This window comes from Letharia columbiana (genome assembly GCF_014066305.1).
Source record: "Letharia columbiana isolate WasteWater2 chromosome Unknown Sc0000055_s1, whole genome shotgun sequence".
NCBI classification, from domain to species: domain Eukaryota; kingdom Fungi; phylum Ascomycota; class Lecanoromycetes; order Lecanorales; family Parmeliaceae; genus Letharia; species Letharia columbiana.
Genome location: NW_023501100.1, coordinates 204592 through 232129, shown reverse-complemented (window position 1 = coordinate 232129; position 27538 = coordinate 204592). Strand labels below are relative to the sequence as shown.

General features: G+C 51.7%; 7 protein-coding genes across 7 annotated transcripts; 3 read left to right on the top strand and 4 right to left on the bottom strand.

The window, feature by feature from the left end:
- Positions 1–1737: 1737 nt before the first annotated feature.
- Positions 1738–8086, bottom strand: HO173_011064 (uncharacterized protein; the record flags this gene model as incomplete). Its single annotated transcript, XM_037312948.1, has 5 exons — positions 1738–3952; positions 4110–4448; positions 4498–5982; positions 6039–7682; positions 7836–8086. The coding sequence occupies 5 exons, from the start codon at positions 8084–8086 to the stop codon at positions 1738–1740; spliced, it is 5934 nt and encodes a 1977-aa protein (XP_037160180.1).
- Positions 8087–9115: 1029 nt separating this feature from the next.
- Positions 9116–10834, top strand: HO173_011063 (uncharacterized protein; the record flags this gene model as incomplete). The annotated part of the gene is made up of 2 exons (XM_037312947.1): positions 9116–9316; positions 9383–10834. 2 exons carry the CDS (start codon positions 9116–9118, stop codon positions 10832–10834), a joined length of 1653 nt encoding a protein of 550 aa, XP_037160179.1.
- Positions 10835–14228: 3394 nt separating this feature from the next.
- Positions 14229–14870, top strand: HO173_011062 (uncharacterized protein; the record flags this gene model as incomplete). Its single annotated transcript, XM_037312946.1, has 2 exons — positions 14229–14321; positions 14379–14870. 2 exons carry the CDS (start codon positions 14229–14231, stop codon positions 14868–14870), a joined length of 585 nt encoding a protein of 194 aa, XP_037160178.1.
- A 1452-nt stretch (positions 14871–16322) lies between these two features.
- Positions 16323–17415, top strand: HO173_011061 (uncharacterized protein; the record flags this gene model as incomplete). Its single annotated transcript, XM_037312945.1, has 3 exons — positions 16323–16358; positions 16409–16836; positions 16890–17415. 3 exons carry the CDS (start codon positions 16323–16325, stop codon positions 17413–17415), a joined length of 990 nt encoding a protein of 329 aa, XP_037160177.1.
- Positions 17416–17486: 71 nt separating this feature from the next.
- On the bottom strand, positions 17487–18430 carry HO173_011060 (uncharacterized protein; the record flags this gene model as incomplete). The annotated part of the gene is made up of 2 exons (XM_037312944.1): positions 17487–18273; positions 18336–18430. 2 exons carry the CDS (start codon positions 18428–18430, stop codon positions 17487–17489), a joined length of 882 nt encoding a protein of 293 aa, XP_037160176.1.
- A 4153-nt stretch (positions 18431–22583) lies between these two features.
- HO173_011059 (uncharacterized protein) lies at positions 22584–23301 on the bottom strand (the record flags this gene model as incomplete). The annotated part of the gene is made up of 4 exons (XM_037312943.1): positions 22584–22637; positions 22782–22897; positions 23023–23058; positions 23118–23301. 4 exons carry the CDS (start codon positions 23299–23301, stop codon positions 22584–22586), a joined length of 390 nt encoding a protein of 129 aa, XP_037160175.1.
- Positions 23302–23862: 561 nt separating this feature from the next.
- Positions 23863–25308, bottom strand: HO173_011058 (uncharacterized protein; the record flags this gene model as incomplete). Its single annotated transcript, XM_037312942.1, has 1 exon — positions 23863–25308. One exon carries the CDS (start codon positions 25306–25308, stop codon positions 23863–23865), a length of 1446 nt encoding a protein of 481 aa, XP_037160174.1.
- Positions 25309–27538: the final 2230 nt, after the last annotated feature.

Here is a 27538-nt window from a genome sequence, read left to right as displayed (position 1 = left end):
TGGCGGTGCCAATGTGAAGAATTCGTCTAGGGCGATATTCGAAGTTTTCCTTCTTCCCAACACCAATTTCAAGAAGTGCGAGTGAACCACTCGCATCTGAAGAGGTCTCGCGATTTTTTCCGTCACGGTCGCACTGAACAGTGTCGCATTGGGTTCGATGGCTTGTGGAGGTGGGCGTACTACCTTTTTTTTGGCTCGTAGTCGTCGAGATCTGCTTTCCGATGAACAAAATGCTGCATAGAAGCATTGCCCTCTCCTTTCACTCAAGGACCTTCATAATATTCCGGGAATCTTCTCTCCCGTATTTAATCTCCAAGAACATTGCCATCATGGAGTCGATCAAATAATCTGGTGCCTGTTGGTCCTGTTCATCAATCCTCTACAGCTGGCTTTCGGAATGGGCGCGGGCCTACCATTGTGTTTCGACGCGGAGGAATGCGCGGGAGATTTGGAACAGGCGGCGCCTACAGGCAGGTACCTGCGGACAGCCCACTTGCTAAAGAAAGCCACCTACTCGGTCGTATAATATCATACTATATACATGGGCGCTGATGCCCCAACTTTACAGCGTCATTGAGTTCACCGTCAATATCATTTTCAACATACTGTATACCCTCACTGGTTCTCTACTCGTCGTCACGAAACTTCGCTACCAGTAGGCTTTCTAGCTAAGTCTCCAAGTCATTTGTATGTATTTTGAATCCACGACAAGAATCAAAATGCTTGCAATGAAACAGCTTCAGCGTAAGTGAATCCCCTGTCTGTCTACGCGTGCGCTCCAACAAAGCAGGAAGTAAAAGCTGTTAATTGAATTTACGACCACAACCAGAAATGCCTAATACCTCATCAGCGCATCAGCGTACACTCAAGTTCTGGCTGAGGAGCTGTACAGATTCTCAATTAAAACACAGCTCGTACATTGGAACCTCTGTCATCGAGCTTACCCTTGTTGAGTTCTCTATCGATACCCCCGAGCCCAGCTTGATGTCGTTTTTGGAAGCAGTGGCTTGTCAGGCCTCAGAGAATTTTTCTTTCAAACGAGAAGAGCCTGTATATGAACAAAAGTCCACGAAACTATCCTTGCAAAAGTGCGAAGAACCGAAAGATCTTCCCCGTGTCCGACTTCGAACATCCACCCTCCTCAAAGACTGGAGCCTTCCCAGCCCCTTGCCCAGTGCAACTTGATGCATCCGAGCAAAGGCTGAGCGGTGTTGCCCATTTGGTTGTGTAGATGTGAGTTGGTGATCCGCCTGTCCCATCCTGGAGTCTGCTCCACCACCCCGTACACACACTTCCCCCACGGCTCCATTCTCGAGTGCTGGCCAGGAGTGCTCTAATGGCCCTGTTGCAGTATCCGGGCCTCATCGAAGACACCCCAGCAAGGGCAGCCCTATCGACTGTCTAAACGGCACTTGAATCACGCTCATCACTCAAATCTTAGTCGTCTGCAGCACAGGCTCTCTGGTACACGGAACAGATCGCTTGAGTCATTTGACAAGTGAAATCTTTTTTCGTTACTAATTTTTGGGCAAATTGACTGCACACCATTATTACATTCGACAGCACGTGATTTAGTGACACGAGCAACCAACATTGTAAGCTGACTCAAGGTACTCAGCCGAGCACACGGATGACCTCCCTTCCAGACCGATATAAACCTATCCGAGCCATGCTCACCACATTCCCATTTCCAGCAGCTCAAATTGCGCCGACAGTATCATATCCCTGGACCGGTGTTCAAACATCGACAGCGTTCGGCACTTCCTCGACCACTTCCTGAGACGGCCCAGCTACAAGTTCCCCACATTGCGGGCACTTCAATGTGCCCACGCGCGCCTCGCGATTTTCTATCGTGAACTGAGTGACTGTTAGCTTGCGCGTTGCGACTTGGAAGATTATCCTCACGGCATGCATATTGGAGCAATGATACCATCTTCCCGCACCTTCGTAGTCCTGAGCCATTACGAGATACATCGCCTGTTTCTCTGCACTAGTCACAATCATAGAAACCGTAACCTCCTGCAACATCTTCTCCACCTCTTCAACCTCCGCAAGTAAGCTGGAAGCACTGGAGCTTACGCTCGCTTTCATTTTTTCGTACCACTGGGGGTGACACTTCTCAACATGCTTCCGCCAGAAGACCGCTCCGGCGAAAAGCTTGGTGCAATCTAGTACTTTACATCTCATATTTGTTTCACCCTCCCGCATGCTGTATTTCTGTAGTTCCATTTCCAGTCTTTGGTTCTCTACTTCCAGATCCGGTGAATCTGGTTGTTCGAGGATGGGCGAATTTTTCGCTATATGCTTGGCTATCTCCATCTGTCGACGAGCTTGAGGGAGTAGACCCTCGATTCTGTCCGGATCAATTGACGCTATTCTCTCCAAAGCGACGAACTTAGCAAAGAGCAGACGAGCCTCGATGTCTATGATGGGATGGCTTTTCTCAATTGCTTCGTTGATCAAATCGCGACAATCCCGACGGTTGAAGTCCAGGTCAAGACACAGCTTTAACGTGAGCCAATGATGCTGTGTCGCCATCCTAGGGGTTTGTTCCCTATGAATCTTGATGATCTCGGTTAGGATATCGTATTCGCAACGTAGTAGAAGACCCTTTATAAGCAGGCTGCTTGTTGTCTGAAGTACTGTAGCTCTATGCATCGCACGGGGTCGTTGAGCTACCGTCCATTGGATCTCTGCGAAGGGCTGCTCATCTTCTCTGACTCGCCCCAAGAACGTGAGTATCTCATGGTGCAATGCAAGCAGAGGCCCGCATCGAGAGCCGAGACCGGATAGCTCGCTGATGTTGTGGAACAACACACCTCTGGGACCGCCAAGCCGTACGAGCGTTGGCACGATAGAGGTACATTTGGATTGAACAACTGTCGTACCGGCGCTCATCGTCGATTTGGTCTTGGCGAGGCGAGTCTCCTCTTGTTGAAGTCTGGTAGCCAAGGGGACTAAAACCTTGTTTGAATGAACAATAAACTTCTTGGTGCTTTCATCGAGTTTGGGCCGTTTAACGAGACGATTGTAGCGGTTGAGATCGCGCAGTGGGCCTTGGCATGGAGGACAGCTTTTCGATTCGATGACCGCTAGAGGTAGAGACTCCGAGCGAAAAGCGACCGGCACTCCGCTACTAGACACCTCATAATGATCAGAAACACCCATGCGTTGATCCATCGTAGTCATTAGGATGAAATGGCCACAAGCCGGCACAATGACGGGTGTCGCGTCCAAGTCGATCCCTTGATATGTCAGAGTTCCTAAGCTTCCAAAGTCGACATGTGTTTGCTTGACGGTGGTAGATGCACACTGCTGGCAAAATTCGGTACTGGGGCATGACTCTCCGCATACCGAAGGGCATTGATGTCCGCAAGCTAAATCCTCCTCACAGCGAAGAGAACAAGGCAAGATGTCGCAAGGTACGGCGCATGGCATTTGGCAGTACCCTTGGTGGTAGCATCCTGCGGTGCAAGATTGAGCGCATGGCGCGCATGGCTCGCAGCACCGCTTCGTACATGTCGAATGCGAGCAGCTTATAGAGCAGGGCAAATTGCATGGTGGACACGGCGAGTCTCCATGACAACTGGCTTCACAAAGGTGAACGCAGGTTAATCTGACTCGCCCGCACGGGGCATTGCAGCTGCCATGAATACCAAGACCAGTGCCCTTCAAATGACAAACGCCGCATGGCTTGCAGCATTGGTGCCCACAAGCAAGATCCACGCCACACTGCGTTTCGCATTTAGTAGGTGTATTCGAAATTTTCTGACCACACCTGACGAAGTTCTTGTGCCCACAGCTAGGCAAAACCTTTTCGATATAGAATTGGCATTCAACTGAGGAAAGGTCCGACATATGATGACAGGGCACTTCACTTGCAGTATGACCGCAGTTCAATTGTACATCCTCAACGAGTGCAAGGCAATCGTCGCAATCGACACCACATGCTCTGCAGAAGGATTTCACAATCAGCGTAAATTCTTCGAGAAGGATTTTGAGCTTTAGGGCAGACTTGGGATCTGGAAGGCTTTTTCCCTTCCCAAACCCCGTCAAGCGACTCACAACTGCGTACAGACAAGGAGGATAGTCCTCGAAAATGTACATACCTGGTGCAAAGGTGACCGCAGTCACCATGAAGGCGCTCACAAGGCTCGCGGCAGATGACAGATTGATGTCGGGTTTCGGAATGACATTTATATGTGCAGAGGTGGCCACAGTCGAGCTGGAGACCGCACTGGACGGCACAGCCTCCCTCCGGCGCTTTGCGTAGGAAATCATCCGGCGTTGAGACACTAATAGATGTATCTGGATGCTGGGGACAGCAAAGTGGAAGGCTGGGACCCATGTTGCCGGCACCCTTTAGTAGCTTGATCACTTTTGACCACATTGGGATTTGGGTATAAGTCTCCGAGTTTCCAATGATGTACATTCCGTATTTGGCACGGCTTCGAAGATTATCAGCCGCAAATCCGATCCTTGATTTAGGAGACTCACCTCAACAAGACATTGATTCGATTACTGGTTCGCAGAAATCCACATCGCTTCTCTCGATTGCTTCGGACGAGCGATACGATGACAATCTTGGACTCCTCTCCTTGGAAATTGTCGACCGTCGAGATCCGCATCATCTGCTTTAGCATGGCTTTATGCCTGACAATAGGCCTCGTGTCGGATGCATCAAGGCCTTCTTTGGCAATTTCATCTTGGTCTTTATCTCCGATGACAATCTCGAAGGTATTTGACAGCATGTCCCGAAGCTCGAGTAGCTGGCGCACATAGGGAGTAAGAATCACAATCTCGTTGCTCTTGTAGACACCTTGACGGACAAAATGTGTTGCTAATGCTTGGACTAGATCCACTTCGTACATGTTTGATTGTGAGTTTTGCAGCACTTGGGTGGGGTCTTCTCTAGTCTCGGGCTCTCGATGATCAAGCCAGTAGAGGCGTTTTCGAATTCCTGTCACAGGAGGATATGCTAGGACTGAGTCGTGGTCTTTCAACGACGGGTATAGAGTTTTCCGAATCAGGTCGCTGATCGACGGGTCCATACGCCGTTGGGTCTGGAGGGTATCATAAGGGACCTCCAAGTCAGGATTCGTAATCAGGCGCTCGAAGGTGGACATATCTAGCGAGTACTTCTCACCGCGCGGATTTTCGAGTGACAAGTCGTAATTCTGCACACCTGGACGAAGTTGCTCATGGTCTCCAATCAGGATCGCATGCTCAATCGAAGGGAGGAACGCGGTAAGAGTATGAGCCTCGAGTATCTCTCCTGCCTCTTCGCAGATCAGAATTTTGGGTTTCAGTCGTCGAAGCAGGTCAACATTACGGGCCAGCCCGGAAGTTGTGACCCCAATCACGTGGGATTGTTTCAAGCATCTCAAATCCACTTCTTGAATACACTTCTGTAAGTTCTTGTCGATCTTGACATATCTACCAATTTTGTCGTCAAGCTGCTCCGTGAGATCTTGCCGAGAATCCGAAACCCAATGCTCGTAGATAGATTTGCGCTCATTGTTGCTCATATCCGTTATACTGATGTCCTCGAGCTCTTCTAGAGAACGAAGCTGCTGCCCCGCGTACGAAGGAGCAGCTGGAGATTCAAGCCACTGCTTAAGTCGGTCACCACGTTGATGTCCAACAATGTGAAATCCGTCTGGATCCTCGGTACCCTTGAGTTGGTCGTAGTGGTCAGCATTCTCCACCTCCAGGTACTGCAATACCCCCCCCAACGTGCACACATGCTTCAGCTTGTGGAACAAGTCCACAATGTGCCTACCCTCTTTCTCTAATTTTCCCCGGGAACGCTTGACTTCGAGATTTTCAGTCTTCGTTCTCTCCATCTTAGTGGTGATCTCACGTAGAGTGAAAGGCTTGAGTATTGTAGAATTGGATCTGGAGCCTATACGAACAATTTGCTTAGTGCCGCCCTCTACGAGATGCTCGAGAAATTGGTCCAACGCGTGATTGGTGTAGCATCTGGTGGCGTTTTAGCTTGACAAGAAGGAACCATCATAGTAAACGGCCGCACTTACACGCAAATAATAGGGTTTATCTCCGCTTCTTCGCGGCATTCCAACAGTACTTTGACGGCCTGTACAGCGATGTACGATTTTCCGGTCCCTGGTGGGCCTTGTACGAGGGCAAGGTTCCTGGAAAGTGCCCCCACCAATGCCTTGCATTGAGCATCGTCCAGTGTAGATCGTTCTTTCAGGCTGTCGAAGTCGAATTTATCGTTCTGTTGCAAGTATAAAGGCTTTCCTGCAGCGACTATCGGACTTAAATCGAAAGAAAAACCAGGTTGAGTAGCGTAGGTGGGCCAAGATGTCTGAGTTGGGCTTTGTTCTTGATTGGGAAGAAGCATGTCGGAAAATGGAATTTCGACATCTCTGCTCATGCGCTGTAAGGCCTCGAGCGTGGGCTGAAATGATGGAAGAAGCACTCCTGGAAATTCGACGATCACTTGTTCCACGTTCGACGACTGAACATCTCTGCCCAACATTTGCTTGAAGTCTTGGTTGCCCATATCAATTAAGCGAAGCGTGACCGTTCCACGCCGGGGACTATGCCAGAGATTTGGTACTTTCGTCTCATCTTCACGCGATTTGCCTTCAATGCCACGGGCTTCTGTGGTGATTAGCTGCCCAGCTTGGCCGAAACCCTTTCGATCGTAAACGGAGAAGAAAAGGCAATGGCCTTCAGAATCCACAAGACACACGAGAGCATCAATTTGTAGTTGCTTGCATCTGTCCCACCATAGCCTACGGTCTGCGGCAGTTCGTCTGCTCATATGCTCTGGCTGTTGAAACTGGGCCATAACCCGAAGCTGTGCTCTATTGTGGTAGTCGACAGTGGAAAGGACAACTTTGGAGTATTTGTGAATGCGAAGGCCGATCTCATCGTCAGTATCCGTCAAATCTCTGGTCTTGAGAGGCTTCAGGCTCTCCATTACCGTTCGAACGCAGTCTCTGAGCTGACCCACAGTGTCCTCGCGCAACAGACGAAATTGCTGGTCCAGCAGCCCTTTGATGCCGGGAAGATGCCACCTGCTGGGGTCCTTTGTTGGGAGATATTCCGTACGAAGTGAGTAAATCTCCTGAGGAGTTGGTAGTATTCTGACATCTTCAATCATGCTATGGTCGTTGTCATGCCTAGGCCCCGCTAAAGACAGGGCACCAGGGCCATCTAGCGCAATCTCGAAGGCGGCTGCAAGGTTTGGAACGGGTGGGTTGGTTTGCTGGAAGGGTACCAAGCTCACTCCATAGTCCAGATGACGCCGCACCTTCGTCATTTGGTGTGAAGCGGCCTGTTCCATCAAAGTGCCCTGGAAAGTGTTCGATAGTGCGTCGAGGCAGGCTTGAAGGGTGTCAACGACGAAGCGGAGGTCTTCTAAGGGAGACGCAGTATGATTGCACTCCAGGACTCGGAGAAGTGCGGCAAGGACGGTGAGAGTGCGCGAGTAAAGTGCATTCGTAGGGCCCGTGTTTAGCTCGGCTTGGAGGGCCTCTGCTATAAAGCCGAAGAGCGCTGTGGCTCGACGGCCGCCTATTCCATACAAGAAGACATATATATTGGCCACCATCTGCTCGAGCATCATGGAGTATAAGACATCTTTGTGGGTAATGGCCTCAAGGAACGGTATCAGGATGGTCAGTAAGATGTCGTTCGTCTCCCTAGGCCTATGCAGACGTAAGGGTCAGCAACGCTCCTCATGGTGAGACACCAACTAGCAAGGCAGTTGGGAATTGAAGGAGAAGGGCGGAGTCTCCCATCATCCACAGAGACCCAAACTGGACACCCAAGGTGATGCCATTGCTCAGAAAGGGACGTACGTTGATGATAGCTCAGCGAGCTTGACAAGCTCTGCAACGCGGGTAAGGCCTCCTTCAGAGGCAAGTTTAGTGATGACCTCATGGGTAATTGGTGCTTCTTGAAGCTGGATGAGTTGATGGCATGTCTGATAAAATTCTGTGACTCGTTTGCGGCTCAGAGGAGGCCCACCCCCAGATTTGGGGATCTTGCGGCACCAGCCATCCAGCACTTGATCCTTTCCCATGTCTTTGGCTGATAGGCTTGCCATCATTGTTGAATGTGAGGGATTGATGAGCTTGAAAGATGGAGCTGGACTGATCTTAACGCGTCAGATGCGATTTAATTGTTTGCAGGCTGTGCGATCACGTAAATTTGTTCAGGGTGTGTCAATTATCATCATAATCATCTTGTAATGAATACAGGGGCGACTGGTGCAGTGTAGGGGCTGTGAGCCTGATGTTGCAGCGTGCTGTTGATGAAAGTTGGTTAGATTTGGGGTGAAAACATTGCCAAACCTCACTTTGCAAATGGTGGCAACATCTACAGTTTTTCCATCTTCGGCCTTATTTTTCACCATCAGCGCAGATTTACAAGCGATTGCTTTACCTGAATATTACACATCTTGCATCTAGAATGAGATAAAGCATAGCAGGTTCACATCATCTAAGCAAACATATGGAAAGCTCTTTTGGCCTTACAACGTCCCATCTGATTACCCACCTCCCCTCAATTCTGGCCCACGCGAATAGGCTGCCTGCTTCATCTCCAAGTAGGTGCAACAACTCGCCATACGGGCCAGCCAGCATGCTTAGTTTCACGAAGGGCAGGACAATGCGTTGTAGCAGGCATCGATAGCCATGCATGCTCCCCATAGAAACACCGAATACCGAACATAAGACCGCTCCATGTCGAAAGTCTGAGCAGCCCACTCTGCTGTTCAGGCAAGACCGAGAGCAATGTAAGATGTTGAATGTAGAATGGCAGTCTCTGCACTACGCAAACAATACTGAGAGACACGATGGACTAGACTTTCGGGTCACTTCACGGCCCCCTTGGTCACAGGTTCATGATGAGGGTTCTAACTTCTAAGTGGAATTGATAAACTGAGGCCAAATCTCGTCGTCCAGCGTCGGCCGCTTACTCGTACTCGTACAGCTTGGGAAGGTTTGCCGAGAGGCTTCAAGAGAATCGACGTCCGAGGGGTCTTCACTTTGAAAGTTCCTGCTTCAGGAGCTCACTCCTGCGATTCCTTCAGAATTATTCTCCCCGTCGATGAAGTCGCCATACTTTCAACGAAACTATGTCACTGTACTACGATGCAGCACCTCTACTGCTGCCCAACTCAGATCAAGCAGGCTCATTGAAATCCCGCGTCTTCAACTCCAAAGGCCACAAGTCACCCCCAAAGCAGATCTTCGCTCTGGTGACCGAGGCATCAAAATGGAGCCCAGTACTATCCGAGGTTATTGAAAAATCTCGGCTCCTGCAGTTCGAACGAAAGGTACGTACAAGCAAATTGTCTTCAGCTGGGAAGGTACTAACTGACAAGGAGGCATTTATCCTGTAGCTGACTCCAAACCTTGCTCTACTACTGGTCCATGACCTCCTTCTTGCTAAGCGGGGTATCTCTGCTCCATCATCGCACCCCCTACGGCTTGCCGTTGAGAGACACAAGGCTCGGCTCCATGCAGAGCTCACCAAAGCCAGGCTGAGAAAGGGACTTTCGTCTATCGAGGTTCTGCGGGAACGGATAGAGGCAAAGGACGGCGGAGAAAAGCGGGCATACAACGGAAGCGCTGTGGCCACTGGGCTTGAAAGCGAAGCTGGGTTTGGGGAGTGGCCTCATCCTCGATGGGTGCGAGTCAATACGATCAAGTCCGACTTGGATGAGCAACTTAAAACTACATTCGCCGGCTACAAGACCGTTCAGTCTCTGGAAGAACTGCTGAGATATCACCCGTCTTCCGCGGAGAAGCTCATACATGTCGACAAGCATGTACCAAACCTACTCGCTTTGCCGCCTGCTACAGACCTATCCAAGACCCCTGCCTACCTCAACGGACACATCATACTACAAGACAAAGCCTCATGCTTCCCTGCCTATCTACTCTGCCCTAAATTTGAAGATGGTGGTTGCTTGGACGCTTGTGCTGCTCCGGGAAACAAGACTACGCATCTTGCTGCCATCCTACATGATGGAGGTCGAGCTGCAGCAATACCCAACATTTACGCTTACGAGCGGGATAAGGGTCGGGCTTCAACCTTATTGACGCTCCTTCAAACGGCTGGCGCTCAGGACCATGTAATAGCAAAGGTAGGGCAAGACTTTTTGAGGACTGATCCGGCGAAGACCCCCTGGGACAGCATTGGTACACTTCTACTTGACCCGAGCTGCTCAGGTAGTGGGATCGTAGGGCGCGACGAAACTTTGAATGTCCTCCTCCCTAGCAAGGAGACTAGCGGTTTACTTCCCGTGCAATCCAAGAAGCGGAAGAGGAAACCCACCGTCGACACAACCCTGAATGTCCACGACGTATCAGAAGAGATTCCAATTCGAGAAGACAAGCCGTCAGACCAGCTCTCAGGTCGACTTACTGCATTATCAACGTTCCAGCTTAAGCTCCTCCTGCACGCCTTCCACTTTCCAAAAGCTCGCAGGATCACGTATTCCACCTGCTCCCTCTACGCAGAAGAGAATGAGCATGTGGTAATGAAGGCACTACGCTCCTCAATTGCCCAAGAACGAGGCTGGCAAATATTACGAAGAGAGGAACAGATTTGTGGAATGAAGATGTGGAAGATGAGGGGCAAGGTAGAGGCATGCATTGACATTGCTATGGATGAGGAGATTGACATGGCAGAGATCGCCGAAGCCTGTATTCGTTGTGAGAAAGGCACCAAAGAGGGTACCCAAGGGTTCTTCGTTGCGGGATTTGTGAGACAGGTTGAAAGTCCCGGAACGGACCAGCTGATAGATCAGGAGTGGGAAGGCTTCAGCGATAGTAGCAGTGCCCCTTAAGGCAACCAAGAGATGAGTCTTGCTGCGTCGTCTCAGGCATCATTCTATCAGATGTCTGCAGACGGTGCGCTCTTTGTCCTCGCGCTTCTCCAAATCCAGCAAGTACACGCCTTGTATGCGACATTCCAACAGACCATCCAATCGATCTGTTGTATCTGCTTCTCAGGTCGGCTACAGCAGAATTTGAGGGCAGTGGAGTTGGCTAAGTGTACCGAATAGACAAATTACGTGCGCCGATCAAGCTGGACGTCCACTTCATAGACTGTGCTGTTCTGTGGCATCGTCCCACTTGAGGCGTGTTAGGTGGGGATGGGAACCAGGGATCCTAGGGGCTCTCCGAGTCTTGCCTCTAGAGGCTCTTCTACCATTAATGTTACATCCCTCCAAGATCGCAGAACCAACACCAGAACCTCAATAGGTACTTGCAATAGTCCAGAGATCCAAGCGCAATCTATCAACTCAACAGAATAGTGATCTTTGCATATGGACCTGAGCTAATGTGTTACCACCAAGGATTGGAATTCCAGCCAGTCGTTAAGATGGCACTTTTTCGTCTCTAAAACTCTCACTCTTGGGTTATATGAAGAGCCGAAATGACCTTCCGCTCGTTGGTCATCTCAAGTCAGGACAAGTCTGCGAAGTGCCTCCCGTCTGTTCTCGTGTTTCATGTTCTTTCTTGTGCAGTGTCCAGCGATCCGAGAGGATCAGCCAACGTGCAAGGACGCGTGCATCTCAGATCAACTGTCTCCTTACGTATCAAGTTCTACCAGACATATAAATTATACATTTCCAATACGGCTTTCTAAGTGTTCAGAGGTCGATGTCAAGCCTCTGCCCGGGGGAAAACAATCCGTTCAGAAAGCCTACTTCACCGCGGCCATCTGCATCAGCTCTCCAGAAAGCACGAAAGCATCTCAGATTTTGGATCCAACACGGGAATCCCCTTTCCCACGAACCTCGCTATCTCCCACCATGGCTCCCCTGGCCAAGATCTGCCGTGCACAGGAACAGGGCATGAACTTACTACGTACCGTAAGGAAGACATCTGCCTCCCCACCCCCTCGACACTTCTGCCAGCAGGGCCAGAGCCCGCAGAACAACCCATGAACGGGTCTCCCGTGCCAGTCCCTCCTCGTAAGTGCTGCCCAGTACCCGTAAGTCCCCGTCCTTCCACCAGCCTCCCGTCATCTGGGCACGGAGCGTCCCTCGCGCAACAGATTCCCATACCTGGGACCGCAATGGACGTCCGGGCCGACTCGGCATCGGAATCGGCATGGCATGAATGAAATGAAATCGAACACTCAACCTTGGACAGACGCTCAGAAACTCGATCGACCGGTCATGCCGAGCCGTCTATACAGGTTCGTGCTGCCGATTGGGGCGCTACGAGCTGCCGTCCACAAATCGAAGACCGACCCCGGATGGCGGGGTCACTAGAAATGTCCCATCGGTGCCGAATGGACTGGATTGGCTCCTTCGGGAGCCCTGGCAGTCGTATGAGTTCGGTGCCTTGTTACGACCACAAGAGTGGTGCGACGGAGCAGATCAAGGTGGTGGGTCAGAGAGGACGGGTAGAGAAATGCTGTGTGCTTCGGGCACGGTACGGGACGGAGTGTCTGGAGCTGGCGCTGCGGGTGCTGGAGTTGTGACGGGGTTGTTTGGGATGGTTGGATGGAGGTGTCGGTTCGGGCGCTTGTGCGATATCTTGTTACAGGAGAGGGGGGGGGGAGGGTTTCGGTCAGATCGGGTGGGACAGCCAGTGCGATTTCTCTAAGAATGTTTTTCGTGCTCTTATCTGATGGTACAGGATATGATACATTTATTTCATCACCAGCACATCAATTCCCGTCTCGTCTATCCAAGCGACCCACTCGAATGTCCACCCTGCTGATAGGATCTGTTTCGGTTCCTTCCGATCCCCTTCCTCTACCCCCCCCACCTCCAATTATCATGTCACTCGGTCGTATCATTGTCCCGTCCGGTTTTGTCCATGAGTTGTGCGACGGTCGCATACGAGCGATAGCCCAAGATCCGTCGCTTTGGTTTCATCATCCCCATACTCGCATACTCAGCCCGCCCAACAGCGGACCGTTTTCGAGACCGGCTCGAACAATTGTGTCGGCATCCACCCAGCGTCCAGCACCGGTCATGAAAAAAGTTCCCTCGATCCGACCAAATCCCTCACTCACTGACCAGTCGATACATCCATCGCACGCAAGTGTCGACGTCCGTCTAGAATTCGTGGCAGAAATGTACGAGGTCTCGTCGGGCGGCCGATGATCTCCTCTTCGACCTTTTCGGAGCGGTGTGCTGTTTGAGCCAGCTGGAGAAGGAACCCATGAGGTTCTGCCGCCGCACTTCTCGTTCCCAGTCGTGGGACTTTCGACGGGCTGAACGCGGGGCTCGGATGTCGTAGGATGGCTCTTGGAATAAAATTTTAGGCATGGGGAAGTTGAGAAAAGCGATGGTATTGAAGTGCTATTGTCGTGTTGTAGCGCTGAGGGTGACTATTCAATGGCTTAAATTTTTTTGTTGCTTGATGACTGCTGGTTCTCGTTTTCTCTTTCATCTGGCAGCTGGAAACGCATCATTTATGTATCGAACACGAGCATCGCATACGCTTATCTCTGAGACAACCAAGCGATAATATCATGATGCAAGCGGTTAGCTTCTGAAACAATGCGACAGGCGTGGGCAACGCGACATTACGCGACCAGGGGCCAAGCGCCAAGCGATGCTTGATCATTCGAAGCTTCTGCACACAGTAAGATAGCCGATTGAATGGGCGAACTTTGGATATCTACCTGTTTCGAGACGGCCAATCTTTCGGGTCCCTGGCGTTAGAAGATCTGATCCAAGGATCTGAAACGGAGACGTAGAACTGATGCGAAATGGCTGCGCGAGACAGCGTGGCCGGGTCAGCGAAATATGCAAGATGCAGCAATGGGCCGAATCACGGCAATAGGACTTTCTAATTTACATGACGATTGCGATTTGCGAGAGTTGTAAGAGAAATTGCGAAAGAAATATATATGGACGGGAAAGATGAAAGATGAAAGATGAAAGATGGAAGAGGAGAGATAAATTTAGTAAACTCGCGGTCGAAGGATGGGATTTGTTCCTGAATACAAGGCTGAATTTACTTTACTCGTAGGGCTCGCTTAGCGTCATCCTTGTCGATGATGTAATGTAGTGTTTTTCGAAAGGAGTGAGTATGACGTGTGAGAGCAAACAATCACACCACATCAAATTTCCCTCACATTCAACTTTCACAACTCATAACCTCTTCACCAACCAATCCATCGACATATACCCTTTTCCGACCCAAACCACGCTATAGGGCCTCAAAGAGATACTTAATACCCCATTCTCCCCTACCTACTAATCGGCAACCATGTCCGCCTCACGCAACGCCGATGCAGTCAGCAACCAGCCGGGTCAATTCGGCTCTCACATCGAACGCGATGAGCCCATGCGTGAACCAAAGGTCTGAAAATCCTGATCTCATCCTAATCGTTTGCCTCATCTCTGACAACCTCTGCAGCACAAGCCTGGCGTCCTAGTCGGCAACGACGCCGCTCCAGAGTTCAGCGCCAAAACCCTTCCTCCAGGCTCTGCCCCCGCCGACCGCACCTTCAAACCCAACCCTACATCCGAAGTGCCAGGCCAGGCCGACAACTCATCGGTCGAGCGTGATCACGGTAAAGAATCCACCAAGACGACTGCATCCTCGACCCTCGGCGGAGCTACCTCCGGTGATGTGCACACGGGCATGGGTCACCCCGGACAAGGACAGACGAGCAATGAGCTGAGGCACGACGGAGAACACACGAACAAGAAACATGGAGGTGGGCTGGCGGGCGTGGGAGCGAGTGTGGGGAGCAGCAACCAAATGGTCGATAAGGACACGCAGCCAAAAGAGAGGGCCATCGAGAAGGAAGAGGGGAAGTTTGCAGGGACGAGGGGAGATAAGGGGGAGGATTACCCTCAGCCGCCGGCGCAGAATAGGGAGCCTGAGAGTGCTGAGAGCTTGTAGTTTGGGAGATGAAATTAGTATGATATCGAGCATGGACGAGAAATTGCTCGATCGATAGATGCTAGGTGATAATGAAATGCATTGGCTATGGCTGGCTTTTGATGGTCCCGATGTCACGTAGGCTGCTGAGTGCTGATACTGCTCGTTCCAATACAGGGAGGAGATGTCTGCCATCTGATGCAACAAACCCTGGTATGCCCACATGGTCGCAATGAGCGGACTCTCTTTCCGACTTCCGCGGAACATATCTCTGCTTCCTACAACGCAGATTGTGTCGTCGACGCAGCTCATTATTACCCTTCGCTTACGTCTGGAACTGCACTCATTCTCAAACTGCCATCGGCGTCCAGAATCATGACGTGTTTTCTGCAGCTGCCACAACAGCTAGGTAGATGGAATTCATGGGCGCTTGTAGAGGCGTATGTTACAGATCTCGCTAGGTATCTGACACTCCAGGCCTACATACCCGGCTCTACTATCGTGGAGGTAGACTGTGATGCCAATTGCGAGATAGGAGCTCAGTAATACAGTTTGTGATTCGGCTGCGCCAGGAGCTATAGCGCTGAATGGTAAGGTAGGCTTTAGGGGAGTGGCCAGAGAGGTGCTAGGTGCAAGGACGGATGTCTGTGAGTGGGATGCGCATAGAATCAAGACAGACTTGACACCTCCGTTCTCGATGTTCATACTATGCTTTATACACACTCTCAAATGTCGGAGTCGCAGATGTGAAATTGCGTTGAGTTTACATTTCATGTTCGGATGGTAGCTAGGAAGTCAGAAGGCGAAGCTGACAAGTGATGCAAGGCCCGATGGCATAAGGTAAGTAGACTTCATGTCAACAATTCCATTTCTTCCGGCTCATTCGATACCAGCTGAGTCGGCTGTCGCGCTTCGCGATCGAATCAAAAGGCAGCAGTGAAACTGCAATCCACGGTTCGGCCCTTTCTCCCCTCGTCCACAATTACTGTGCCTTTCCGTCACATCGCCTTTGGTCAGGATGATCATTAACAATAATTTGGTGACATGTTATCGAGAGTCTGAGAATGTCAAAGGTTGGAAACTGCTGCTGGCGCCTGCTATGTTGCCACTTTCGCCAGATATCCCACACTATCACAAAGACACTTTGGACTAAAAGTGTCCCGTCTCGCCGTGTGGCTACTACCTTAGTACTTTAGTGACTCAAGGTTGGATACGATGCAACCTTTCCACACTGACCCACTGTGACTGACCCTGCTGTTTCCAATGTCTCTCTACACATGTTCTTTGCTGAAGCGCCTGTGTAATTCATCTCCGTCCTCAATCTTATGCAAGCAGATTGAGCCATCTCCTCTGTTTTCCATTTACCCGCGCCATCGCATTCCCATTCTTTCATTCTCGCGACTCGAGGGCCTTGAGGGTTCTTAACAATTCTCACTTCACATTCAGCGCGGCCAGTCACTCCAAGCACCAGCAATGGCATCAATTCTCAAGAACATCATCGTTATCGGGGTGAACAGCGGCACCTCATCCCTAATTGACAATCTCTGACACCGGTGTAGGCCTCCGGCAACCTCGGTCCCTCCATCCTCTCCGCCCTTGACTCCAATCCCCGCTTCGCCGGCGACATCGAAGTCCTCTCCCGCTCCTCCTCCAAAACCACTTTCCCACCCCACATCAAAATCCACCGCGTCTCCGACTCCTATCCTTTCGACGAGCTCGTCGCGGCTTTCAAAGACCAAGATGCCATCGTCGATATGGCCCCCATCACCGAAGTCGCTACGCATAAGACAATAATCGATGCGGCGATACAGGCGGGGGTGAAGCGGATCGTATTGAGTGAGTTTGGCACGAACGTGCCCGAGTTGCAGACGACGGAGCCGCTGGCGGAGATTTATAGGGGGAAGGTGGAGATTAGGAAGTACATGGAGAGTAAAGAGGGACACGGGCTGACGTGGACGGGGTTGGTGGTTGGGGCGTTCTTTGACTGGTATGTTAAATCCCTCTTGACGGCTTTCATATTTCCTGACATGAACTGTATAGGGGCCTCGAGGACGGTTTCATAGGCTTCGACCTCAAGTCCAAAACTGCCACTATATCCGACGCCGGGACCACCCCTACAAATTTCACCCTCCTAGCCACCACCGGCCTCGCCACCGCCGCCATCCTTGACAAACCCGCCGAAACAGCAAACAGATACGTCTTCATCAACTCCTTCCGCACCACCCAGAACGAGATCCTCTCCGCCCTACAAACAGTCACGCATCAGAAATGGAACGTGAAGCATACGACGTGTGAAGAGGAGAGTAAGACTGGCAGGGAGAAGATGGAGAAGGGCGATTGGAGTGGCGTCGGGCACGCGATCATGGGGGCGAGTTACGGTGGGGGGAGATACGATTTCGCCCGGGGCAGGGAACTGGACAACGAGCTGCTGGGCTTGCCGGTGGATGAGGATTTGGAGACGACGGTGGAGAGGATCGTGAGGGGCGAGCAGGAGAAGGAGGTTGGGCCGGACGCGATGATGATCACGGAGGCTCTGCCCGTGTTGCAGAGACCTAATCTGGAATAACATCGACCGCCTGTACGATATCCACATCTCTTCGAACCTGGCCTCTGCATGTGAAAGACGTAGCCATCATCTCACCGCAGCCGAGAAGTCTGCACAACAACACCGTTCTCCACCCTCCCGCACAAAACCCCTGCACACTCAATCAATACCCCCCCCTCCCCCTCCCCCTCCCATACCCCCCCCTCCCCTCCGGCACCCTCTCCCCCCTCCTCCACTCCCCCTGCGGCAACCCGCCATCCCCCACCCTCCCCGCCCCGCCGAACCCCCCCTCCCCCTCCCCCGAAACTCCCCGCCCCCTCTCCCCCAAACTCCCCCCGGCCCCCCCGGCCCCGCCCCGCGCTGTTGTGGCCCGGCGCCACGCTCCCGTCCGCGCCCGGCGGGAAGATGGCGCACGAGATGAAATCCCCAATCACGAACCGCGCCTCCTGCAGCGTCTTGTCCGGCTCCCCGCCCAGTCGTCCGGCCATCACGCCCTCCCGTACCACTTTCTCCCCCCCTTCTCCCCCTCCTCCTCCTCCTCCTTCTCTTTCTTCCTCCCTCCTTCCCCGCCCTGGCCCTTCTTCCGCGCCTTCATCCCCCACCACCACGTCCCCGAGCTCTTTGCTCAGATACCGCCCCGGCGCCATCGTCGTCGTCGTCGTCGCGTTGTTGTTGTTGTTGCTGTTGTTGTGCGTGTCCGGGTACACGAGCCGGTAGGCGAGGCGGGTGCCGATCGCGGGCGACGGGAGCAGGGTGGGCAGCGCGGTGACGAGCAGGTGGGACAGTTCGCGCAGGGTGCAGGTGGGCCAGGTGTAGATTTGGAGGTGGGGGGGCAGCGGGGGCAGGCCGGTGGGGGTGGCGGTGGGGAAGTCGGTTAGGCTGCGTGGTGGGGGTGTTTAGTTTGGGGGGGGGGGTTGGGGGGGGGGGGGAGGGAGATTTACCTGTGGAAGGAGCCGGTGCGGTAGAAGAGCTTGAGGTGGAAGGGGGTGGTGGTTTGGCGGTCGACTTTTCCACCGGGGCCGGTTTGCATGGCCATTGTGGGTGGTTGATGGGGGGTTGAATGGTTTTGTTGGTTTGGGGGTGTGTGTCACCGTTTCATTGTTGTTTGCTAAGGTGTGCGGGATGGGGTTGGGGAATGGGTATTGATGCTAGAGATTTTGAGAAGAGATTGTGGGATTGAAAGGGAGATTTTGGGAGCTGTCAATGGCTTTTTGTCTTGGCGGGTGAAGAAGACGCTTTTCTTAGCGTGTGCAGAAAGGTCTGGGATTCTTGGCATTGAGAAGATGGCGCCCTCTGATAGCTCGCCTCGACCAAAGTGAATGGTAATTCAAAAGTTGTTTCATAGCTTTGAATCAAGATATCAGATTGCGTTCAGGTTGTTAGGTTTGACCTTGTATTGCAAAAGTTTTCATAGTTTACCATCCTGAATAACTCTGCCCCAACCTACCCCGACTGGGCTCATCGCGGCCTGAGAATTTCAGATGTAAAGGTTTCTTGCATCTAATTACAAAATGTCATGTGTCTATATTTGAGAGTTTGCGAAGTTTATGTGCTGTTGGTTAGCTGAACTGCTGTAGCATCAGCGCCGGCTGCCCAAGTCTGCCTGCAAGGCTATGTCGCGCTACTCCATCTAAATAAAAAGGGTGAGGGTTCAGCATTGAGAAATCATTAATCCGCTGCCTCATTGAGCAGTCCTCACCTTGCAACGCTGTGCGGCGACTACTTGATACTGTCCACTCCTCTCTGCTGAGCCTTCTTCTTTTGAGATCTACTCCATTAGCCTTGTCGCCTTGGAATCGTTTATTACCAACATCAATCAGATCGTAGGAAGGACCCACGATATATCTTGGTCGACTACCATGTGAAATATCTTCAGTCGTTCGGTCAAACGCTGACCAACGCAGCCTCAGCTACCTTTCCCAGGGATGAAAGGTCACGTTCTAAGGAGGTTCATGTGCTGCTACTCAGTTACAATCTGGGAGCGAACAGACACATCGTTGAGTTCAAATATATTTCGAGATATCCTATGATTATACGGCGGCATAGTTCAAAATTCCAACTCGACGATCGCACAAGTCACTTGCACGGTGTCTCAGTGCTTTTCTTGAGACGCACGAATGCAAAGAAACCCTTTCGGCAATATACTATGGAGGGCATGGCGGTATGAATGGAGACAGACAATGTGTTTTGGTCGTGGTTAGTGTGGAAAATCCTTTACGCAGCATTTAGACAATGCAGCGGCTCACGATCCTTACATAGCACTAATGCGCTCGAATAACCAGCAGTAAAATGGGCTGGGCTTCAGAACATGCTAGAGGAAGCCGACTGTGATGTCCTGATACTGCTTGACTGCTGTGTTGCAGCTAGCTCGACCGCCGAGACTGGCAATGGGGTAACTGAGTTAGTAGCCGCCTGTGGCTTTGAGACCTGGCCTCCGGGTGTCAGTGAACATACTTTCACCCGGAGTCTCATCGACAAATTGCGATACTGCCGTGCAGGTCCATCGCTCTCTGCGGCGCTCTTGCAGAACAAGGTACTTTCTAGGACGAAATACTAGCCCAGATTCGACCCAGGTTATCTCGGCAGGAGAATTTGCAAGGGTGAACTGTCCGATGATACTCGAGCAAAATATGTTGGGCAGCAGCCGTGTATTGGAGTTCGGGGATATCGAGTGAGATATACAATACTAGTCAAGTACGCGTTTGAAGATGCTGGAAAACGCGATGAACCGGGGCACGGGTCTGCCCTTAGCTTGAGCCAGAATCCGCTGATGGAGTAAGTCGTCTACAATCTGCAAGACAGAAATCTACCGTCGATGACTGAGTCCATCGATATACCGTTTCAGTTGCGCTATATACTGGACTAGGAGATGACTCGTCCCTGGAACAAAAGAAAGGGCTCAGCTAAATTGTAGCAGCATCTCAACTTGATTACATATAGGAATTTCATCCGCTTTCTTCAGACGCACGTCACCTCGCAACTTCCCGCACAGAGCCGAGAGAAAACTCGAAAACCTAACCTTCCGATTCGCTATCTGCCCAAAAGTCTTGACAAGAATCTAGATATATTTCACCCATTCTTCGTCGGCGCAAGGATCAAGCCGCGAGTCGATAAGAATCTATGCGACAGACTGCGCTCTTGATTGGCCCAGCTTGGAGATTAGGTGAGCGGAGGCATCAGCGTTGAGTGCTCATCACCCAGATCAGGTGTTGCATCACCAACGTGGGTACCTCGGAGCACATCTCTGTTGCCAAGCTAATTCAAAATTTCTATACACGTTATGTGCCACTTCACCCGTTGATCAATTGCAATAACACGAAAAATCAAAATATGTTCGGCTCTAAGCTAGAAAGAATAACAGGGATCTACTTGGCGTTCATATCTAAGTATCGGAATACAGGCGCGGTAATATTGGAAGCTGGGGCTCCTCTGCATCCTCCATCTTCCCCCTTGGTCAATGAAGGGTTCTTTCATCCTCGGAGACTGCTCCGAACCAACATGCAATTGTCGCTGCTATCAAAATTGAATCCCCTACTCCCTTACTACGATAATGTGTCCTGAGGATCTTCCCCCATCGATAGCGCCCGACCTAAGAGGAGGGTCACTGTCTATAATGAACGCCACGAAGGAAGGTAATGAGCTCCATGACCTCGAAGACGCCAACTAGATCGGCGACCTTGACAGATCACACACCCGAGGCTCTACCTGGTTCGCAAGGCAACGACCAGCTCCAGCCCAGGAGTTGTCTGCAAAGACCACTTACACTTTACTGCCCATCGCGCTGCTACCAATGACCAACCAGCCTCCCCAACTAAAATAAAATACGGCATTTAAAGCGCCGTGCGCAGGTACGCGTCCCAGGCCTTTTCGACCACGGATGGAATATCAACAAAGCAGAAGCATATTGCGAGCCTCCATTCCTGGGATACGTAGTGTGCTTTCCGCATCACCCGCATGCCTCCCCCGACCATAGAACCCTCTTGCTTACCCGACCCACGAAGGCTAGTCGTCCGCGACGAATCGCTTATCCGCTGGCTCCTTGCGCACGGCGCCGACCCCAACGCTCCCAGCCGGAGAATGGGGTTTTACGCCGCTCTCTTGCGCTATGAGCGCAAGCACCACTCAAAACAATCAACCTGCTGTTTGAGCGTGGCGGCTCTACCGCTAACGGCCGACCCCTGAATCGTGCTCCCGACCCAATTCTGCAATGTTCGCCGGATCGCGGCGTCCCTATCAACGACACACTGTTGGAACATCGACCGGGACTTGCGCACCGGGCAAATGCCGGGGCTGCCGCAACGCCTTTCCACAAGTGGGGGTGCGGCAGGAAACGTCGAGTCGGTGACGTTTTCTCTTGGACCGTGGCGCCGCTCGCACGGATCGGGGTAAGATTCCTTTGGGGAAGTTGCCTTTCGACACGGCGGTGGGCTGTGGGCATACGGAGACGGCGAAGATTCTGGCGCAAGGACCACCGTTGCCAGTAACGCGCTCTCGCATTGGGGCTGCTCGGGGATGGCGATACGCTTTTTGGACTTCTGGAGGTAAACGCTCAGGGGGGTCCCCACTCGATTTTCGGGTAGGGCGGCTCTGGGAGAAACCGGGCGATTGAGGGATGAGACGGGTCGTCGGTGGTAGTATGAGCGATTGAGCGTCCCGTGCGTCTCTGGCTGTTTCCTCGGGTGGAAACTTTGAAGGTGTAGAGTACGGCGCCAATTTCAGACCCAACGCTCGTGGCCCTTCTGAAGGTGGCGGTTTCGCCGGTCTTTTCGCCGTCCTCAATCACGAAAGGGTTATTGAAGTATGTCAGAGGTAAAGCAAAATTGCTTTGAATCTGGAAAATGTATTGTAAAAGGAATGCCGTAGCCCAGCGCGGAAGAAACGGCCTATCTCGTGCTGCATTGCTGTCTAGATTCTGGAGAAGTACTCGGGGATTTTGGAAAGATTGTTTTCGCGGACTATTTAATCCTCTTTCTCACCATGTAAGCCTCAAAGGCCAGGGGACAAAGGTTGAGCCGGAGACACTCGACCCCACCGTTCCCGGAGCCGGCTAACACTGCACACCCGCTGCTGCATTCAGCAGGGTAAACACCGCGCTCTCTCTTCCCCTCGATCACCATCCACATTGCCCATGCCGGATATAGTCCGCACAGACCAAACGCCCCAACAATGCTCTCCCATCTTCCCCAAGCCTAGAATTCCCGAATGATATCGCCCCTCCTTTTACCCCTCAGCTCGTACTTGCCCTGATACCGACCCAAGATATCAGCAAATCGTCCAGAGTACGTGATCCATTCCCCCCAGAGCCCTCTCTCTCTTTCCCACAATTCCGCACCACGCATTCTCCCAAAATCGCTGCTCAGAGCGGGGGGCGGGAACAGGCCACTCACCTCCGTAACAAACCCCACATATCCCACCACGGACGGCACGGCCACGACGTAGACGAAGGTGATCCAGGCCGTGCGAGGCGTCCAGCGGAAGTATCTCCACCGATTGGCCGACATGTCTGCAATCGTATCAGTGGGCTCCCTCATCGTCGTCGTTTCTTCCCAAGCGGTGTAGGGGGAGTCGGAGGGAGGTTCATGGGCCGCGACTGAGAGGCTGTTGAACGGAGGGGGTTGAGAGGCTTACTGTTGTATTTGACCAGCGCGGGGTCCATGGCCAGGGCTGCGGAGGGGACTGTTAGCGGTGCGCTTGCGGCTTTTGAATGGATGTGGGGGTGGTACAGTTGTTGTGGCCTGCCATGTTGATGGGAGGGCGGAGTGCGAGGAGGTTGAGGAGTGCGGTGCGTGGATGTGGGTTGGTAGCTGTGCTGGTGGAGCGGAGGTGAGGTCGCTGTCGTTGGAGTTGCGCTAGTCTTGGCGTGGACCAACTCCCGAGGTTTACCCGTGCGAAAAACCTCTCTTTCATTGTTTTCTCTGTATTCAAGAAGCGTGCAACAGAAGGTTACAAACATAACATTCTTTCGAGCTCTACGTGCCAGGGTTGTGATGACTCTAGGTTTTTGTAGAAAATAATACTAGTATTACTTGATCTTGGGACTTCGTGGCACCATTGCTTTCCTGCAACCCGGGACACAGTCGGGACTAGGGCGCCTAACATGTAAAGGGGCTACCGTCAGCAAGGCGATTCCCGTAGTCGTCTGCATTGCTCAAATCGGACATTTATAACTTTCGACATAGCAGGCAATTGTGTTGTCCTTTTGAAAACGTAGAGCTCTGCAGTTTCAAAGCTCCCTCAACGCTTCAACTCCAAGGTAGACCGCAGGTTTTGAGACAAGATGCCTTTCTCACGTCTTCATGGATCATGGAAGTCCATGGAGGAATGGTGATTGCAATGTCTGATATGCGACAGAACTGCAATCGATTGGTAAACAACGGAGTAGTGTACCTCGAAGCTAAAAAGACAGATGTCACCCAGTGCATCAGTAGCTTACGTTATGCTTAACCGACGGCCAACACTTTGGGCTAATCAATGGGAGTCATCCCCAAAGCAATCCTCACCGCAGGTACAGACTTTATCGACCCATGCGGGAATCTCTCCGCCGCCGTCACGGCCTTGAATATCGAATGACAACATTTTGTTAAGCTGCGCTGTTTCATTGGAAGCTAAGCAATTGAAAAGAGTATCTGATTGCTCTTGATGAGCAGGAGACACACGCAGAGTTCTCAAATGGGGCAGCTGAATCTTGCTCTCCCGCACCAATCCCACAAATGCTTCTTTCAGTTTCTCGTCAGAGGTGAAGTCGCCCCAGCGCATGTCAAGACTCTCGATGGAGGCGGGTAAAGCGCCGATGAGGGTTGCGCCGTTGCTCGCCTCCACAGCCAAACAACGAACTGTGTGGAATTCAACTCCTCGCAAGGCATGAAACCCTCGAAGAGGGGCGAGTCCGCTCGGGTCGATGTCTAGGGCGCTCAATCTCAGATGCTCGAGAGTGTGGCTGGCATTAGCCTCTAGAGATTTCATCAGAGTGATGCAGTCGAATGTGGGCTCATTCTCATAACGCCACAAGGTTGTGAAGTCGTAGGCGAACGATTTCAGAGTCTTCACTCCTCCCAGGAGCTCGGAAAGCGCCTGTTCGGGCACGAGACCGCTCCGGAAAGACAATTCCTTGACGTTCGAGGGCTGTGGTAGTATCGCAGAATTCGCCTCATGCGCTCGACCGTCAACAATGAGGCAATTTGTTTTGATGGAAGTAAGAAAGGGTAGGGACATGAAGGCCTTGACAAGATCAAGCTTTTCGATCCGCTCGTCGTAAATTATCGAGACATTTTTCAATTGCGATAGATATGGTTTGACGGCAGACCCTTGCTCTCCGACACGCTGGATCATCTTGAGAAGGTATGATGACTCGGCCCAATAAGTGTTGGAGTCCGTAAATCTCAACGTGTGGAGATTGGGCACATGTAGGAGCAGGAGCGCAGCGAGTGGGTCTTCATTGCCACTTCGAATTTGATCGAGCCAGTCATCGACTTCCTCTGTGGGTATGAGCTCAGTGGCGCGGATAGCTTCTTCGATGATTTCCATGCTGGTCTTCGAGTCTTGCTGAAGCCGTGTTCTACTCCTGGTGATTCGCTTCTCGTAGACCGCATCAGGTTTCCAACCCTTCCTTGGGCTAGCGTACCGCAAATTCAAATCCATCAACTTGACATAGTGTCCAATTCTGGCATCACTCATGATCTCGCATAAAAGATCCGCCAGATGCCCACCAGCATCACGCCATCTGGGAGGTTTGTATTCGACCAAGTCTTGAAAATTAGTGTATTGCCCTCGTAATCTGCGGTGCTCTTCGAGCCGCGGAATGGCAAGCCAGTAGATGCTTTTTGAAGCTAGAGATACAGATTCGATGTCTCCGGGCAAGACCTTCTCCAGGATTCCAAGCACAAGCTCAGTTGACAGATCTTGGAATCGCGCCATGCTCAGGATCCAGGGCAACTGTAATTCTGGAGGTGTTGCTCAGCTGATGTGGATCTAAGCGCACAAGGCACTGGAACAGAAAGAACAGGAAGAGGGAGTAAAACCGGCAGACTGAGTACTTTGCCTTACGCCGAATACGGATGCTTTCAGATAGTTCGGAATTCGTTCGAGGCTGTGTCAAACTGTGTGCTGATAGACTACTGGCTCGTCCAGAACACTTTGACGCTGGATTCAACCAGATTGAGGGATGAAGTCTTCATAGAGATCAAGAGCAGAAAGGTCTGGGTAGGGGAAAGAAGAACGTGAGCCTGGTAATTTTGAGGAGGTCGGTGTTTGGTCTATTGATAGATTCCAACATGGACAGGGGTACCAGTAGCTTAACGCATGAGGTATCGCTATCACCCTTACAGGGATAGTGCGTTGACACGGCAGAAATCCAATTGCGAAAGCTACATTAAAGTGCAACGCATCAAATTCCCCGATAACCGATTGTTGTGTCTCTGTAGGTCGTGACTAATCTATGGTGGATGTGCTTCGGGAAACCTGTAATAGAACTGGCGGCGTATTAGTGCTCGCAAACAATGAGGCCATACAGAAATGACGCATGCACAAGTAGATAATGTAGATATATGATTGGGCATATCCAACACTGGGGCAGCTAAGACCTTTCTGGACATGCAAATGGTCCAGAAAAGGCCCCCCAGCGCTAGAAAAACTCCCATGTCTGAGCGACATGCCCTGGAGTGAAAATGAAGCTATACATAGGTGTGGGTGGGAGGGAGAACAATGATATGGCTCTGAAAGAGAATACCTAATTCGAATGAAGAGCCCACTACTGGTGCAGTGGCCATACAAATAGTACTCGCCATGGCCACCTGTCTCCCTACTATCGCATATCGCATAATGATGGAAGGGTTGATCAGACAACCACCAACGCTATGGCCTCATAATGGACCCACTAACCCACAGTCCCACTGTTGCGAGTGGATCCGCTTCGGGAAACCTGTAATAGAACTGGCGGCGTAATATAACGACCTCAATCTGCCTGGCGAGACTCTACGAGTTGCGGCCATCAACCAGTAGGTGCTATGTAGTAATTACAATAACCCCGAAACAAATCCTACCGAATCAACCCCAATTACCGAACACCCCACACCGAAACTTGGGGTGATTCGGTAAAAATCTGGTAGATTCGGTAATTACCAAACTGCTGTGTAGACTATTGGGAGTGAAGACTGTGTGAGAGTCACAGACTGGGTGTAGACAGGCTGGGGGCCAAATTTAGCCCACTGTTAGCAGCCCCACGGGGGCCCTATCCAGGTCCAAATAGGGGTGTCTGGCTGTCAAGCCAAAAATCCTGCCCGGGGGTGTCTGCGCTGACAGCCAGACACCCCTATTGAACCAAATAGGGCCCCCGTAGGGCTCGCAGGGCCCCCGTGGGGACGCGCAACACCCACTCGGCTTCGTCGATGTATTTAAGCTGGTAGGTCACCCATGAATACGGTCGGAGATATTTCCCTTTCTATGGTCGGATGGCCCAGGTCGCGAATTTTCACCTTGCGATTTTTATCATGAATCAAATACCGAATCATACCCCAGTAATAAATTACTGAACAACCCCTAGGGGTATGATTCAGTAATTAGGTATGATTCGGTAAGGATCAAGTTTCGGGGTAGAATTAGTAATTAGCCCTGCTATGTAGTGAAGTCACTGACTTTGATCTCATCTGAGTTGAAGCATTTCTGTCCCCGGCAGATTCTTGCTCACGTGCTCAAATCTCGCGTCCGTTCCAGCGATTCGTCAACCACTGAAGCACCAACTCTGAAGGAAAAATGTATCTCGCTCGTGAAACAGGCAAGCCATCCGACCTGGAAGCGAGTTCCCCAAGAGATAGCTCGCAGCCGATTTAGGTGTGCATACTGCGATACCCGGATTTTGCATTCCGAAAGACTGATTTGCCTCTGTAGAGCTCTTTTCAGATGAAGACAACCAAAAGCCGCTTGGTTGCGGCCGAGAGCATTGCGGGGCCGAGAAGGTGTTAGTGCATCCCCCACGAGGAGGACTTGGCCGTCAAAGAAGGAGGCTTTTGGTGTTGTAGTGTGGCTGATGACCGTGACAAATGGTTGCTGGATCTTGTTGATGAGCTCCGGGAAAGGGGGAGGCAGCATCTTCTCTGCAACTGGGCCCCTCTGCTTGCTCCACACCTCGTCTCTCATCTCGCCGGTTGGA